The following is a 17,500-nucleotide window of genomic DNA, read 5'->3' as shown; positions in this document are numbered from 1 at the left end:
GGCTGTACTGGACACAGGGGACACGGGGGTATCTATCGGACTCAGGGTGGTCTGCGGGTGACAGTGGGGCATCCACTGGACCTGGTTAGAAGATAGGAGGGAGAGAGAGAGGCACTAGGGAGAGGGGAGGCAGAACAGGGTTAGTAGCACGCAGAGCCATAAAAGCAACAGATACCATATAACATCCTCCCTCAGTCGTTTTGCCAATTATTCCACTTGTACCCCTCTTCTGTGTTATGCCTGTGTTACCATGCCTGGGTGATGCTCTGTGTTATGCCTGTGTTACCATGCCTGGGTGATGCTCTGTGTTGTGTTCTGTGTTACCATGCCTGGGCGATGCTCTGTGTTGTGTTCTGTGTTGTGTTCTGTGTTATGCCTGTGTTACCATGCCTGGGTGATGCTCTGTGTTGTGTTCTGTGTAATTGTATGCTGCATGTAATGCTACATTTGTGTTGTGATGCTTAAATGTGGGCCGTCTTTAACTGTTTTTTTGTTTTTGTAACTGTCCTGCGTGTTTGCTGATGTGTTTGCTGCTGTTATATGATAGAAGAGTTTGTGGTGGTGATGCTTAGTTGTATGCTGTGTGTTCCAATGGGGCGGCTGTAGCTCAGTTGGTAGAGCGGGTCGTTCAATGATCGAAGGGTCGGTGGTTCGAATCCCAGCTCTGACTGTCCACATGTCGAAGTGTCCTTGAGCAAGACACCTAACCCCAAATTGCTCCCAATGAGCAGGTTAGCACCTTGCATGGCAGCTGCCGCCATTGGTGTGTGAATGTGTGTGTGAATGGGTGAATGAGAGGCCATTGTAAAGCGCTTTGAGTGCCGCTAAGGTGGAAAAGCGCTATATAAGTGCCGTCCATTTACCATTTTACCATTCAGTAGGTAATGTGATGCTTCCATGTATGCTGTCTTTAACTGTCTTGCATGTTTGCTGATGATCTGCTGCTGTGCGTCTGTGCTGGTGATCGCTCGTTGTAGTGTTGCATGTTGTTTTATATACGTGTTGTGATGTGTCAATGTGTGCTGTTTTTAACTGTCTTATATTTAACCTTGCTTTATTTTTCAGCCCCCTAACCCCCCTCCCTCAAGAGCCTTTTGCTTTTTGCCAGGCCGCCTTTGTAAATAAGAACTTGTTCTTAAATGCTTGCCTGGTTAAATAAAAAATAAAAAGATATTAAAACAGAATGTGCCAGTTGCAGGGCAACATCTAAATATACACAATAAATATATAAATATACAAATATATACAGTGCATAACATGATATACACCAATGTATACAGAGGATTCACAAGCCTCCTTTGGGTTAGCCCTGCAATAACCTTGGAGTTTGTAAAACTTTGAGCTTGTAAAAGAAGATGTACTCTAGAATTAATGTAATGTTTTACATGTGAAATGTATGTGTGTATTTATGATACATCTTCCCTGGATTCTGCTGATGAAAGAATTTGCCTGGATTAGAGGTTTAAGTTGCTTTCATGTGTAGTTGCAATTTACACACCACCTCTGCTCTGCTCTCAACTCCTCCCCCTTCTGCTCTCAACTCCTCCCACTTCTCCTTTCCTGTCCTCTCCTCCTCTCCTCTCCCCTCCTCTCCTCTCTCCTCCTCTCCCCTCCCATCCTCTCCCCTCCCCTCCTCTCCTCTCTCCTCCTCCTCTCCCCTCCTCTCCTCTCCTCTCCCATCCTCTTCCCTCCTCTCCCCTCCTCTCCTCTTCCCTCCTCTCCTCTCCCCTCCTCCTCTCCCCTCCCCTCCTCTCCTCTCCCCTCCTCCTCTCCCCTCCCATCCTCTTCTCTCCTCTTCTCTCCCCTCCCCTCCCCTCCCCTCCCCTCCCCTCCCCTCCCCTCCCCTCCCCTCCCCTCCTCTCCTCTTCCCTCTCCCATCCTCTTCCCTCCTCTCCTCTCCTCTCCCATCCTCTCCTCTCCCCTCCTCTCCCATCCTCTCCCCTCCTCTCCTCTCCCCTCCTCTCCTCTTCCCTCCTCCCCTCCCCTCCCCTCCTCTTCCCTCTCCCATCCTCTTCCCTCCTCTCCTCTCCTCTCCCATCCTCTCCCCTCCTCTCCTCTCCTCTCCCCTCCTCTCCCATCCTCTCCCCTCCTCTCCCCTCCTCTCCTCTCCTCTCCCCTGCTCTCCTCTTCCCTCCTCCCCTCCCCTCCCCTCCTCTTCCCTCTCCCATCCTCTTCCCTCCTCTCCTCTCCTCTCCCATCCTCTCCCCTCCTCTCCTCTCCTCTCCCCTCCTCTCCCATCCTCTCCCATCCTCTCCCCTCCTCTCCTCTCCTCTCCTCTCCCCTCCTCTCCCATCCTCTCCCATCCTCTCCCCTCCCCTCCTCTCCTCTCCCCTGCTCTCCTCTTCCCTCCTCCTCTCCCCTCCCATCCTCTCAGACTGCTCTCTGAATGAAGATAACTTCTCCCTACGGTGTACACAGCACAAGGTAAAGAGGGAGAGGTTGGTTCTCATATCATTACTAGAAATTATTTCAGATTCAACTCCGATTCAGAGTCTTGATCCATGTTTTCAGAGCTGTTATCTTTATGGATTTCAACTCTGTCTGTAGTTTCCTCAGAGCAGCCGACCAGCCAAGTCAGTGTACCTGGAGCAGTCAGAACGAGGCTGAGGAAGACAGCGAGCTGGAGGAGTATGGGATAGGTACGATCAGAGTGTGTGTGTGTGTGTGTGTGTGTGTGTGTGTGTGTGTGTGTGTGTGTGTGTGTGTGTGAGGAAGACAGCGAGCTGGAGGAGTATGGGATAAGTACGATCAGACTGTGTGTGTGTGTGTGTGTGTGTGTCTAAACTGTTCACACTAGCCTTCAGACCTCAAGTAAACCCGTCTCAGGCGTGTTTTTCTCTAGTCTCGCATGTCAGCATTGGTGACACGCCTCTAACACGCCTCCAACACGCCTCCAACACGCCTCTAACACGCCTCCAACACGCCTCTAACGCCTCTAACACGCCTCTAACGCCTCTAACACGCCTCTAACACGCCTCCAACACGCCTCCAACACGCCTCTAACACGCCTCCAACACGCCTCCAACACGCCTCCAACACGCCTCTAACACGCTTCTAACACGCCTCTAACACGCCTCCAACACGCCTCTAACACGCCTCCAACACGCCTCCAACACGCCTCTAACACGCTTCTAACACGCCTCTAACAAGCCTCCAACACACCTCTAACACGCCTCTAACACGCCTCCAACACGCCTCCAACACGCCTCTAACACACCTCTAACACGCCTCTAACACACCTCTAACACGCCTCCAACACACCTCTAACACGCCTCTAACACACCTCTAACACGCCTCCAACACGCCTCCAACACGCCTCCAACACGCCTCCAACACGCCTCTAACACGCCTCCAACATCCCTCCAACACGCCTCCAACACGCCTCCAACACGCCTCTAAGACGCCTCTAACACGCTTCTAACACGCCTCTAACACGCCTCCAACACGCCTCTAACACGCCTCCAACACGCCTCCAACACGCCTCCAACACGCCTCCAACACGCCTCTAACACGCTTCTAACACGCCTCTAACAAGCCTCCAACACACCTCTAACACGCCTCTAACACGCCTCTAACACGCCTCCAACACGCCTCTAACACGCCTCTAACACGCCTCTAACACGCCTCTAACACACCTCTAACACGCCTCTAACACACCTCTAACAAGCCTCTAACACACCTCTAACACGCCTCTAACACGCCTCTAACACACCTCTAACACGCCTCTAACACGCCTCTAACAAGCCTCCAACACGCCTCCAACACGCCTCCAACACGCCTCCAACCACGCCTCCAACACGCCTCTAACACGCCTCCAACCCGCCTCCAACCCGCCTCCAACACGCCTCTAACACACCTCTAACACGCCTCTAACACGCCTCTAACACGCCTCTAACACGCCTCTAACACGCCTGTTCTGTGTCTCCTGTCCCAGGCAGATTCGGAGGACAACATGCTGAGGACGACTAACCAAGCAGCCCAGGGGAGGACATGACGAGCGTCGACCGACAGCCCGACGTCCACGCCATGACCACCAGGGAGGGAATGTACCATTTCTGGGGAGGAATTTACATGAAAACATTCAAAGGCAGTTTGGAAAAAGAATTACTGCTCATCTACTTCATCTAAAAAAAAAAAAAAAAGAAGAAAAAAAAAGTTATCAAAGCAACACAGAGGAAGTGAAGTACAAAGACGAGAACACGACGACCACGGTGGAACATAGGGACGTTCACGGACGACGGAGGGAAAGGAACTTCCCCTGCGATGAGGAAGAACCAAGGAGAACCGACCGCCTCTCGAGGCCCTCTTTGTATTTCTGGAGAGAGACCCTCAAACTGTTTGATTCCAGTTCCCATCATCATCGCCACCATTAGTTCATCCGCTCACGTTTTGAGTCCGAGTTGTTCTGAAGCAGAGTATTGGGAGCAAACCCAGCGAGGACAGCGAGAGAATGTTGGGTTGAAGAGTTGACACTCAAGAAAGGAAATGTATTGGCAGTGTGTATTTTAAATATCTACTTTTAAGTAGTATTTTATCATAATCCTTGTGATAATCATTTGTAGTCATTATTTTATTTTTTATCTGCATCAGTATTTACTCATCAATTGAAATGGATGTATCGCAATTTATACTTGGTCAACATATCAATTATGGGACATTTGGGTATTTTTTAGCATTCCTGGAGAGGGAGGAGCCAGAATGACATCATTTGGAATGTCAGGGTCGAGTCGCCACAGACACTATTGCCTTGGAGAGCGGACGTCTGTTGCCTTTCAGAGTGTGCGTGTGTGTGCATGTGCGCGCGTGTGTGTTGTGTGTGTTGTGTGTATGTATGTGTGTGTGTGTGAGAGAGAGAGAAAAAACATGGATTTTGAGTGTCCATTTTGGTCTTTTTGGAAAAAGTGTTCTTATTTTTCATCCTTGGGGGTTTTTACGGTACAGATAGTATTCATGATGAATCCGATGGACATGATCTTATTTTTCAAGCTAGATATTCACAGTCAGGCGTGTGGAGAGCAGCAGCATTGAACACTTCAGAAGAAGAGGAGGAGGAGGAGGAGGAGGAGGTATGACTCTGGACTGATGCATGCCTGTCATCTCCGACCTGATTGGCTGAGAGAGGACCTCAGGTGATGTGAGGGTGGATCTTGCGCTGCACGTGTGCAGGGAGTCTTAACCCTTGAGGTTATTTTGAATAGGAAGTCAGGATTGTCTGACGGAGATGGCAGGAAGGGATCTAGTGGGTGATGAGGCTGGGTTAGACTCAACACCAGACCTGTACTGGCCAATAAGGAGTCGGTAGGCTATAATCCAAGTACGTTCTGAATAGGTTCAGAAATGGGAAAGAAACGTTGCCATAAACATAAAACAGTGAGTTGTATGTCGTGTCGTCTTTATCATTTTCTATCGTTATTCTTGTAAAAAAAAAAAAAAAAGTCAGTCGGAAAGAAAACAATGACACTATTGAAAACATGCTGTACTAGAAAACTGTCAATATGTATATGAATTATGAATACACTTACAAAACCCTGCAGTGACTGCTGTCTGCTTGCTTCGGAACACTTCTAACAGTCATTCACTTTTCTTCCATCGCAATTCAATTTCTGTTTTCATATTTCATCATTGTCCCAAAATCCAATTTTCTTGCTCTCTCCCGCTCTCTTTCTTCCCCTATCTCTCCCCTCTCTCTTTCTACACCTCTCTCTCTCCCTCTCTCTCTCTTCAATATCTCTCTTCATCTCTTTCTCTCACTCAGTTTTTCATTTTTATTTCATTCCATCTCCTGTGTACTCTTGACTGTCACGCCTGAGATTGACCGTGTATTCAGAGATGAAATATTGGCCTCTAAACATGAGAGCAAGCATTAAGATAGGTGTGTGTGTGTGTGTGTGTGTGTGTGTGTGTGTGTGTCAGTGCATGCATGCACTGCTTCTTCTGTCGCTGTCTCTCTGGAGGAAGAGAGACCTCTTGTGGTGGGAGTCTTGACCACTACAGCTGAAGATGGCTTCATGCTATTTTTCACAAACCCTAAAACCTTCACAATGTCCAGAATGCACCTGCTTTATCTAATCTGGGTCATGTTTATTAGTCACATTCTCTTATTTCATTGTAATTCCTGAATGAAAGTGCAGACGTTTCAGTGGTATGAATGACGGTGATGGGGGGTGCGAGGATGGGAGGTGTGCGTGCGTGTGTGTGTGTGTGTGTGTGTGTGTGCGTGTGTGTGCGTGTGTGTGTGTGTGTTTGGGGGAAGGATCAGAATAAAGAGTGGATGAAAATGAGAAGAGATTGAACGGTGATGTTCGCTGTGGATTTAGAGTTTGGATGGATTAAGAAAGAGAGAGATGGGGGAGGATGACTGACTGACTCACACACACCTCACACACACCTCACACACACCTCACACACACCTCACACACACCTCACACAGGGCGCTATGAGGGTCAGCGCTCAATCACTCACACACCATCTGATAGAGGAAGACGGGTAAAACTATAAGAGTTTATGGAATTAACTGTCGCCATCATCACTGAAGATATATAGCAGCTCAAACAGGTGGAAGAAGGTGAGTTATTTTTCTCTCTCAGAGAGTTTGGGCTCTAACTCACACCAGTGTCTTTGTCACCCGTATATATGATTCCCATCATTCGCTCTTTTTAGGCCCTGTCAACAAGGTGACCCCTGTGCCCCTTGGGTGTGCAGAGCAGGGTTATAATAGTTTTGCTTTTTTCATTAGTTTTTATTTTTATATCGTTTTAACGTTTTGTGTTCAATTTCAGTTTAGTTTTAATTAGTTTTTAAAGCAGATTTGCTAGTTTATTTTTTTTTTTTGGATAATGCTTAGTTTTAGTTTAGTTTTTATTAGTTTCAGTATTAGTTTTAGTTTTTTTTTTCTGCGCTAGCCTCGTGAGACCATCCTGATCTCCTGAGCTCATGTTGTTTCACTCCGTGTGAAACAAACCATCTGGCGCACGTCAGGTTACTCCTGCGCAGAACACAGCTAAAGAACATGGAGGATAGATTTAATATCCACCCAAAATACTAGGCTTATGTATGAAATGAAAAAGACTAAAACTAAGGATATTAAACTACAATTTGAGTTTATTTTAGTTAGTTTTGTAAACACACAATACAGTTTTAGTTATCGTTTTTTTGTAAAGCCTAGTTTTTATTTTTATTTCAGTTAACTAAAATGTGTTTTCACACCTAGTTTTCGTTTTTTAGTTAGTTTTCGTTAACTATAATAACCTTGGTGCAGAGCTGGACAGAGGGGGTTATTCATTTCTTTCTCTTTCGTTTCCCCACGCTCTCTTATCTCGGTCCCTAGGCCTCTCTGTCTTCTTGTCCTCATGTGGTTCCTGGAGGGGGTGCGTTCCCCTCCCCTGTCCTTCCTCCAGACGCTGGTGTCTCTGGTCCTGGGGGCCCTGGCCCTCACGTCCTCCTACTGGTGTGAGGGAAGACAGAAGGTACTGATCACACTACTCTGGTTTCTAGATTCTTACTTTCTTTTTTTCACATAATCTGAAAAAATAAAGAAAATCAATAGCATATTGCAGAATCATAGGATTGTTTTTACATAAAAGTGATTTGCCATTCTTAATCCAAAAGTAATAACTCATATAGTATATTTCTGCATTCCCACGAAACGAGAAATGGTCCTGTTGGACCTATTTAGAATCAGCAATTTCTTAACATTCTGGTATATTAACTATTCACAATAACATTGAGAAATAAAGATGCACGCAGCAATGTGGGGGCCAAGCAATTTAGCTGCAAGCAGCCAAGGAATCAGCTAGACTGACATGAGACCGACATCGAATCCCGTCCAACCATATTATGTCTGACTTTCGAAATTCTCGGGACCATCCCTGACCCTTGTCAAACATACATGAGACATACATGAGACATGCATGAGACATGTTTGACAAGGATGGTCCCGAGAATTTCGAAAGTCAGACATGATATGGTTGAACGGGATTCGATCTCTGCACCTGCTGCTTGCAAGGCTGACGCGCTATCACTGCTACGCCGGATGTTGCAAAGGTGAATCGCCCTAGTCCACAAGGCATGTCAACCTGCGCTAACCCTCTCACCCTATTAGCTGAATCCCAATCTGCAATCTGAGTGCATAAACGTACTTAATTAATGTCATCTGGAATGGTCGCTTCCTCTCGGTTGAGTGAGATGGGGGGGGGGGGGGTGTCGTCATTTAAATTGGCACACGGCAAAAAGTATACATAGCAGAGCATAACTATTTACTTCTATAGAATCCAGACAATCACACAAACATTTCGAGGTATAAGTAAGAAAGAAAGAAATAGTGGGAATATTACAAGTTGGGCTAGCTTCTACAAGCTAATAATAAGTAATAACAAAATGTACAAAAACAATGGTGGCCTACGCAGCTTCGCCCCCAATAATAAATAAATAAATAATAATAATAATAATAAAAGGTACAAGAACAAAAACGTACAAACACAATGGGTGCTGCTGCAGCTGCGCTGCTTGGCCCCCAACAATAATGACACATAAATGAATATCATAATAACCAAATAAAACTTGAAATGGTGCTCAGAGGGCACAGACATCCGCCCACAAATGCATTTCACGGCTCTATGCGCACACATGTGCATGTGAGCGGGACATGTTTGGTATTGCTGCATTCATTAGGTCGAGAGCTTTATGCCAGTCCAAATCACGTCTCTCTGACCTTACCCATGTCGATATGGCCATTTCAATTCCCCCGATTGACAATGAATGGGGGAAATTCTTTGCTCCCCAAGTCCAAAAAATGTATGGAAGTGAATGGCCAGCCATGTTTGGGCGGCTCGTGGACCTACTCAAAATGTCTGGGCCACATAGTAGTTGTCTTTTAGGTTCCAGGGCCATAACTCCGTTCAACTCGGGTAACTGGAGGGTGTTGTATCTTATTGTCAGTTTTCGATGAATCTGGAGATGGGTTTGTCCCATTCTAAACATTGTTGTGTTGGTATTTCTCTAGGAAGGGACTGATATACAGCCTTTGCGGTAGAACATTCATCTTAATCAATTTGATTCTGGAGCTCATGCTCAAGAAAGGAATAACTGCCAATATTTTTGTGATGAGGCTCATGGTTTTTTAAATGGTTGTGTGATATCACTCAAGGAGTTCACCACCACACAAAGGTATTCCATTGACGTTGCTCCCAAGTCAAAATCATAGTTCACCATGATTGATCTTGGAGGTTCACACTTGGAAGTAAGAGCCTGAGTTGTCTGTACAGTACAGTACAGTATATGTATTTCTGTATAACCGGAGAAGGATCCGTAGATTTCAAGTACTGGCATGAATTCGGGGAGGGACTGTGTGGGCTGCCCGAAATAGACGAGCACATCATCCACAAACGAGGCAATCTTCTGTTGACCTCATCCCTTTAATATCGTCTAATCATCCATCCCTTTAATATCGTCTAATCCATTGACTGAGGGGCTCTATAAGTAAAGCAATCAAAAGCCGACTGATGGGAGAACCCTGTCTTGTTCCACGTTCAACTATATATGGGCTAGAAAGGTCTCCAATGACCTTGATCCTCGCTGAAGGTTTAATTATATATATTATCATTATTTATTCTTAGTTTAATCAATATCATATATTAGTTTAATCATAAGGTTTGTACAGTTTTTAATTATAGTCTCATGAAAACCAAATTGATTCATTAGTTTAAAAAGATAGCTTTTTTATTTATTTTTATCCAGGTGAATCCCTGGAATTTACGGAATCTTTTCTATACTATTCCATTCTATTTAGTTCATTTTTAAGGATGATAAAGAAATGTTTGATGGAGGGGGGGTGCATTTTCAAAAGGCAGGTTTTTGTGGTTACTCAGCTCACCCTCACAGTTACACACTGTGTGTGTGTGTGTGTGTGTGTGTGTGTGTGTGAGGTGCCCAAGCCCCTCTGCTCGCCAACCAAGCAGAAGAACTGCATCCCGGTTGCGGGCGTGTCCAGCCCAGACGTCCTCCAGGCGTCCTGGGAGACCGGGGACGAGCGCTTCGTGTTCCCCGTGTTCCACGCCGGCCTGTGGATGAGCTGCGAGGAGAACATCTATACAGACACCTGGGGTGAGGACACCAGGGGGGTAATAACCTGGGGTGAGGACACCAGGGGGGGTAATAACCTGGGGTGAGGACACCAGGGGGGTAATAACCTGGGGTGAGGACACCAGGGGGGTAATAACCTGGGGTGAGGACACCAGGGGGGGTAATAACCTGGGGTGAGGACACCAGGGGGGTGATAACCTGGGGTGAGGACACCAGGGGGGTAATAACCTGGGGTGAGGACACCAGGGGGGTAATAACCTGGGGTGAGGACACCAGGGGGGTAATAACCTGGGGTGAGGACACCAGGGGGGTAATAACCTGGGGTGAGGACACCGGGGGGGTAATAACCTGGGGTGAGGACACCAGGGGGGTAATAACCTGGGGTGAGGACACCAGGGGGGTAATAACCTGGGGTGAGGACACCGGGGGGGTAATAACCTGGGGTGAGGACACCAGGGGGGTAATAACCTGGGGTGAGGACACCAGGGGGGGGTAATAACCTGGGGTGAGGACACCAGGGGGGTAATAACCTGGGGTGAGGACACCGGGGGGGTAATAACCTGGGTTGAGGACACCAGGGGGGTAATAACCTGGGGTGAGGACACCAGGGGGGTGATAACCTGGGGTGAGGACACTAGGGGGGTAATAACCTGGGGTGAGGACACCGGGGGGGTAATAACCTGGGGTGAGGACACCAGGGGGGTGATAACCTGGGGTGAGGACACCAGGGGGGTAATAACCTGGGGTGAGGACACCAGGGGGGTAATAACCTGGGGTGAGGACACCAGGGGGGTAATAACCTGGGGTGAGGACACCGGGGGGGTAATAACCTGGGGTGAGGACACCAGGGGGGTAATAACCTGGGGTGAGGACACCAGGGGGGTAATAACCTGGGGTGAGGACACCGGGGGGGTAATAACCTGGGGTGAGGACACCAGGGGGGTAATAACCTGGGGTGAGGACACCAGGGGGGGGTAATAACCTGGGGTGAGGACACCAGGGGGGTAATAACCTGGGGTGAGGACACCGGGGGGGTAATAACCTGGGGTGAGGACACCGGGGGGGTAATAACCTGGGTTGAGGACACCAGGGGGGTAATAACCTGGGGTGAGGACACCAGGGGGGTGATAACCTGGGTTGAGGACACTAGGGGGGTAATAACCTGGGGTGAGGACACCGGGGGGGTAATAACCTGGGTTGAGGACACCAGGGGGGGGGGGGGGGGTAATAACCTGGGGTGAGGACACCGGGGGGGTAATAACCTGGGGTGAGGACACCAGGGGGGGGGGGGGGGTAATAACCTGGGTTGAGGACACTAGGGGGGTAATAACCTGGGTTGAGGACACTAGGGGGGTAATAACCTGGGGTGAGGACACCAGGGGGGTAATAACCTGGGGTGAGGACACCAGGGGGGTAATAACCTGGGGTGAGGACACCGGGGGGGTAATAACCTGGGTTGAGGACACCAGGGGGGGGGGGGGGTAATAACCTGGGTTGAGGACACTAGGGGGGTAATAACCTGGGGTGAGGACACCAGGGGGGTAATAACCTGGGTTGAGGACACCAGGGGGGGGGGGGGGTAATAACCTGGGTTGAGGACACTAGGGGGGTAATAACCTGGGGTGAGGACACCAGGGGGGTAATAACCTGGGTTGAGGACACCAGGGGGGGGGGGGGGTAATAACCTGGGTTGAGGACACTAGGGGGGTAATAACCTGGGGTGAGGACACCGGGGGGGTAATAACCTGGGGTGAGGACACCGGGGGGGTAATAACCTGGGTTGAGGACACCAGGGGGGTAATAACCTGGGGTGAGGACACCGGGGGGGTAATAACCTGGGGTGAGGACACCAGGGGGGTAATAACCTGGGGTGAGGACACCGGGGGGGTAATAACCTGGGGTGAGGACACCAGGGGGGTAATAACCTGGGGTGAGGACACCAGGGGGGGGGGGGGTAATAACCTGGGGTGAGGACACTGGGGGGGTAATAACCTGGGGTGAGGACACCAGGGGGGGGGGGGGTAATAACCTGGGGTGAGGACACCGGGGGGGTAATAACCTGGGGTGAGGACACCGGGGGGGGGGGGGGTAATAACCTGGGGTGAGGACACCGGGGGGGTAATAACCTGGGGTGAGGACACCAGGGGGGTAATAACCTGGGGTGAGGACACCGGGGGGGGGGGGGGGGGGGGGGTAATAACCTGGGGTGAGGACACCAGGGGGGTAATAACCTGGGGTGAGGACACCGGGGGGGTAATAACCTGGGGTGAGGACACCGGGGGGGTAATAACCTGGGGTGTGGACACCGGGGGGGTAATAACCTGGGTTGAGGACACCAGGGGGGGGGGGGGGGGTAATAACCTGGGGTGAGGACACCGGGGGGGTAATAACCTGGGGTGAGGACACCAGGGGGGGGGGGGGTAATAACCTGGGGTGAGGACACCGGGGGGGTAATAACCTGGGGTGAGGACACCGGGGGGGTAATAACCTAGGGTGAGGACACCGGGGGGGGGTAATAGGGGTAATAACCTGGGGTGAGGAGGAGAGAGAAATGGTGATGGGCAGTTCAGAAAGGAAGAGAGATGGACGGAGACCTGTGGTGAGAGGATGGAACGGATCGGACACAACGCAGAAGAGGGTCAGGATGAAATGAGAGGTCAGGTGGGGTGTGTGTGTGTGTGTGTGTGTGTGTGCGCGTGCACGTGTGTGTGCGTGCGTGTGAGTGGTGAATGTGTGTGTGTTTGCTTGCATGTCTGTGTGTGTCCTATTAATGTGGCTCTACCATTCCCTAAAGAGGATTATTTTCAGTGTGTTGTGATATGTGGGTCATAACAGCATGACTCAATTATGGATTAGAGAGAGAGAGAGAGTGTGTGTGTGTGTGTGTGTGTGTGTGTGTGTGGGGGGGGGGGGGGGGGGGGGGGGGGGGGATCTCCCCTCAGATAAGATGAGATAACACTTCATAAATCCTCGGGGGGGGAGACACACACACCAGAGTGATGGAATACAAGAGTTACTAAATAGAGAATTATAGAGAAATATACATAGCATACATAGGGTATAATAATAACAATAAACAAGCAAATGAAAAGAATAGCGCCTGAAACGCCCTGTTTTGCACCTGAGAGGGAGGAGACTGTGTTTGAAGGTGCTCTCCATCTGCCACGCCTCACTATAGCGGGGTTGTCCCTCGTCCTCCCTCATCCTCCCTCATCCTCCCTCATCCTCCCTCGTCCTCCCTCATCCTCCCTCATCCTCCCTCATCCTCCTCTCCACCGACTGTCCAGCTGTGGCCCTAGTGAGTCTAGCGGATGAGAGGTGTGGAGACTCATCCCTAACCGTGTCTCCATATCTGAAATATATCTACAAATGCAAGGACTGTTGTCCCTGTGACTTGTGGGCCCATGTATGTACTGCCAGTAGATTTTCTACGGCGTCACATTTATGTCAAAAGTCAAGTGCGCGTAAAACACACTCACGGGCAGATTATGATATTTCGCGTGTGGGACTCGGCCTCTCTTGCTCGACGTTAAATTATGCGAGCTCCATGAAAATGTGATTGACAGTTTGGGGCGGATACCAAGGGAGGGACTGCCCTCTTGTGATTGGTCAATTTCAACGGGGTCACACCCACATGATTCTCCTTGTATCTTGATTGACAGCTTCATTTAACTGAACAACAGGCAGGCAGATAGTTTGGCCAGATGGTGGCGGTAATGCGCATAGCGCTGTTTTAAAAAATTGTAAATAATGATGTGGATGATCAAAAATATAAGACGGATAGATAGAACGGCAAGGCTGAGATAGAGCAGTCGTTGCACTAACCGGTTGCCATTCGCCAACGTTTCGTCTTCTACTTCCCTTCTTCGATTCTCTACCTCCCTTCTCCTCCTCAACAGACAGTAAGCAGTAAAAGGTTTTGGTCATACTGCTGTTTCACGAACAAGCAAAATTTGTCAGAAAAAGTCACTAATAATGTGGTCAACCATCTTGCTGCTATCCAGAACGAGGACTACAGTGTTTTCTTCTGGTAAACGTAAACACGTAGACACATGCGCTCTGCCCCCTGTCCAATCAGAAGCCTTCCCTCTGCCCCCTGTCCAATCAGAAGCCGTCCCAGCCCCAAACCTTACGCGGACCCCAATAAATGCAATTAAAAGTGTCTCCCATGTAAACCCTCATTTGGAATTTCCCATGTAAACTCGCAGGAAAAACTTTTATTCCGAATGATTTCATTCGGATTATTTCATTCCAAATGAAAAGCCATCATGTAACCGCAGACAATGTGAGTTGTACTGTATAAAAGCTACGGTGTGTGTGTGTGTGTGTGTGTGTGTGTGTGTGTGTGTAAATACTCTTTCAGAGGAGAAGTGTCGCGGATTCCATACTCTAACCCCGAGATCTGAAAAGGGTAAACACTCAGACAATGTGTGTGTGTCTGTGCGTGCATGCATTGTGTAAGCATGTATGTGATCTGTGTGTGTAGTGTATAAGCTATGTGACCCTTGTTTGTACTGTATGCTACGTTTGTGTGTTTGTGTGTATGTGTCGTGTGTGTGTGTGATGTATGTGTGTGTGTGTGCGCCAAGGTTATAATAGTTTTGCTTTTTTCATTAGTTTTTATTTTTATATCGTTTTAACTTTTTGTTTTCAATTTCAGTTTAGTTTTGATTAGTTTTAAAGCAGGTTTGTTAGTTTAGTTTATTTTTTATTTTTTGAAAATGCTTAGTTTTAGTTTAGTTTTTATTAGTTTCAGTATTAGTTTTAGTTTGTTTTTTTTCTGCGCTAGCCTCATGAGACCATCCTGATCTTGTGAGCTCATGTTGTTTCACTCCATGTGAAACAAGCCTTCTGGCGCACGTCAGGTTACTTCTGCGCAGGTGCACAGCTAAAGAACATGGAGGATAGATTTCATATCCACCCAAAATACTAGGCTTATATATGAAATGAAAAAGACTAAAACTAAGGACATTTTCGCAATAATTTTAGTTTATTTTAGTTAGTTTTGTAAACACACACTACAGTTTAAGTTAGTTATAATTTTTTTGTAAAGTCTAGTTTTTATTTTTATTTCAGTTAACTAAAATGTTTTTTCACACCTAGTTTTCGTTTTTTAGTTAGTTTTCGTTAACTATAATAACCTTGGTGTGTGCGCGTGCATGTGGTTATGTGTGTGTGTGTGTATCCATCCATCTCTCTCTCCCCCATGCAGGGATGATGTGGCTGTCCGTGTCCATGGAGCTGATGTACGTCGGCCTGCTGTTCCTCAGCTGCGTTCTGCTGTCCCTGCAGCTGTGTCTCAACACCTGGTACCCCTCAACACAGCGCTGGGGTCAGCTTCTCAACGCCTACGCTGCTGTCTTCACTGTTCTCGGAGGTACTGTGTTTCAGGCGGGATCCCGGGTGGGGCACCTGTCATCGGGACCCACCTTCCCGGAGGTTGTTTTTTTGGGCTGGAAATTTAAAGGACAATGCTCGTTTTTGACAACCTGGACCTTATTTACGACATATTATAAGACGTTTGACTCACCGAGATCACTTTGGTGTAGTTCGGAGGCATGTAGAAGAAATTTAAAATCCAGCGCGAGCCAGTATATCCATGTAATGGCGGTGGCCACAACAGGCCTATATGCTCTATGTAAGCACAACTAGCGATTCATCAAGACAGATTGATGAAAACAACCGTTTCGCGGCAGAAAATAGATTTTTAGAAACTGCATTCTCGTTGCCCCCACCACCGCCATTACATGGATATACTTTTTTATAATTTTCTGCCGCGAAACGGTTGTTTTCATCCATCTGTCTTGATGAATCGCTAGTTGTGCTTACATAGAGAGCGTAGGCCTGTTGTGGTATTTCACATGCCTCTGTAATATGATCTTTAGAAACGTCGTTAGACACGAAATAGCTTCCTCACTTGCTCCAGCACGCATGCGCACAGCGCGCTGGAGCAACGATTGCGCGCTGTGCGCATGCGTGCTGGAGCAAGTGAGGAAGCTATTTCGTTTCGAAAGACATTTCTAAAGATCATGGCATGTGAAAACCACAACAGTTATGCTCTATTTAAGCACAACTAGCGATTCATCCAGACAGATTGATGAAAACAACCGTTTCGGCACACAGTGGTTGGGGACAGGATAAGAAACAGCTGGTGGCACACAGTGGGCTCATGGGACAGCACGGGGAGAGAGACCCCTACAAGACCAGGAGCAAAATAACAAGAGAGAGAGACACTAGGGAGGAGAGAGGGAGACAGGGTTAGGAGCAGTGAGTCACAGCCGTGACAAAGACCCTGGAATACATACCAAATACCGTACAATGTACCATACAATACCGTACAATAAATACAAGATGAAACAAAGCGAGATGAGACATTACAGTACTGTACTGTGTTTTCCAATACTATATACTATGCAAATTAATATATTTTTCCTAATGCAGTGATCTAGTGGGTAGTATGTACGTTATACAGATGTTTCTATTGTTTCAGTGATCTAGTGGGTAGGATGTATGTTATGCAGATGTTTCTATTGTTTCAGTGATCTAGTGGGTAGTATGTATGTTATACAGATGTTTCTATTGTTTCAGTGATCTAGTGGGTAGTATGTATGTTATGCAGATGTTTCTATTGTTTCAGTGATCTAGTGGGTAGTGTGTACGTTATACAGATGTTTCTATTGTTTCAGTGATCTAGTGGGTAGTATGTACGTTATACAGATGTTTCTATTGTCTCAGTGATCTAGTGTGTAGTATGTACGTTATACAGATGTTTCTATTGTTTCAGTGATCTAGTGGGTAGTATGTACGTTATACAGATGTTTCTATTGTTTCAGTGATCTAGTGGGTAGTATGTACGTTATACAGATGTTTCTATTGTTTCAGTGATCTAGTGGGTAGTATGTATGTTATACAGATGTTTCTATTGTCTCAGTGATCTAGTGGGTAGTATGTACGTTATGCAGATGTTTCTATTGTTTCAGTGATCTAGTGGGTAGTATGTATGTTATGCAGATGTTTCTATTGTTTCAGTGATCTAGTGGGTAGTATGTATGTTATACAGATGTTTCTATTGTTTCAGTGATCTAGTGGGTAGTATGTACGTTATACAGATGTTTCTATTGTCTCAGTGATCTAGTGGGTAGTATGTATGTTATACAGATGTTTCTATTGTTTCAGTGATCTAGTGGGTAGTATGTATGTTATGCAGATGTTTCTATTGTTTCAGTGATCTAGTGGGTAGTATGTACGTTATACAGATGTTTCTATTGTTTCAGTGATCTAGTGGGTAGTATATATGTTATACAGATGTTTCTATTGTTTCAGTGATCTAGTGGGTAGTATGTACGTTATACAGATGTTTCTATTGTTTCAGTGATCTAGTGGGTAGTATGTACGTTATACAGATGTTTCTATTGTTTCA

General features: G+C 47.4%; 1 protein-coding gene across 1 annotated transcript in view; it reads left to right on the top strand.

Moving 5' to 3' along the window:
- Window positions 1–5,015, top strand: part of tcf20 (transcription factor 20) — an 18,367-nt gene extending 13,352 nt beyond the window's left edge. The window contains exons 4-6 of the mRNA XM_084462595.1: window positions 2,375–2,438; window positions 2,548–2,639; window positions 3,939–5,015. Of these exons, the coding sequence (XP_084318721.1) occupies window positions 2,375–2,438; window positions 2,548–2,639; window positions 3,939–3,994 (212 nt within the window). The 3' untranslated portion in view covers window positions 3,995–5,015. The remainder of the gene's footprint in view (window positions 1–2,374; window positions 2,439–2,547; window positions 2,640–3,938) is intronic.
- The last annotated feature ends 12,485 nt before the right edge of the window (window positions 5,016–17,500 follow it).

This window comes from Borostomias antarcticus (genome assembly GCF_949987555.1).
Source record: "Borostomias antarcticus genome assembly, contig: scaffold_158, whole genome shotgun sequence".
Lineage (NCBI taxonomy): Eukaryota > Metazoa > Chordata > Actinopteri > Stomiiformes > Stomiidae > Borostomias > Borostomias antarcticus.
The sequence above is the reverse complement of the archived record's forward strand: the minus strand, read 5'-3'. Positions and strand labels throughout refer to the sequence as shown.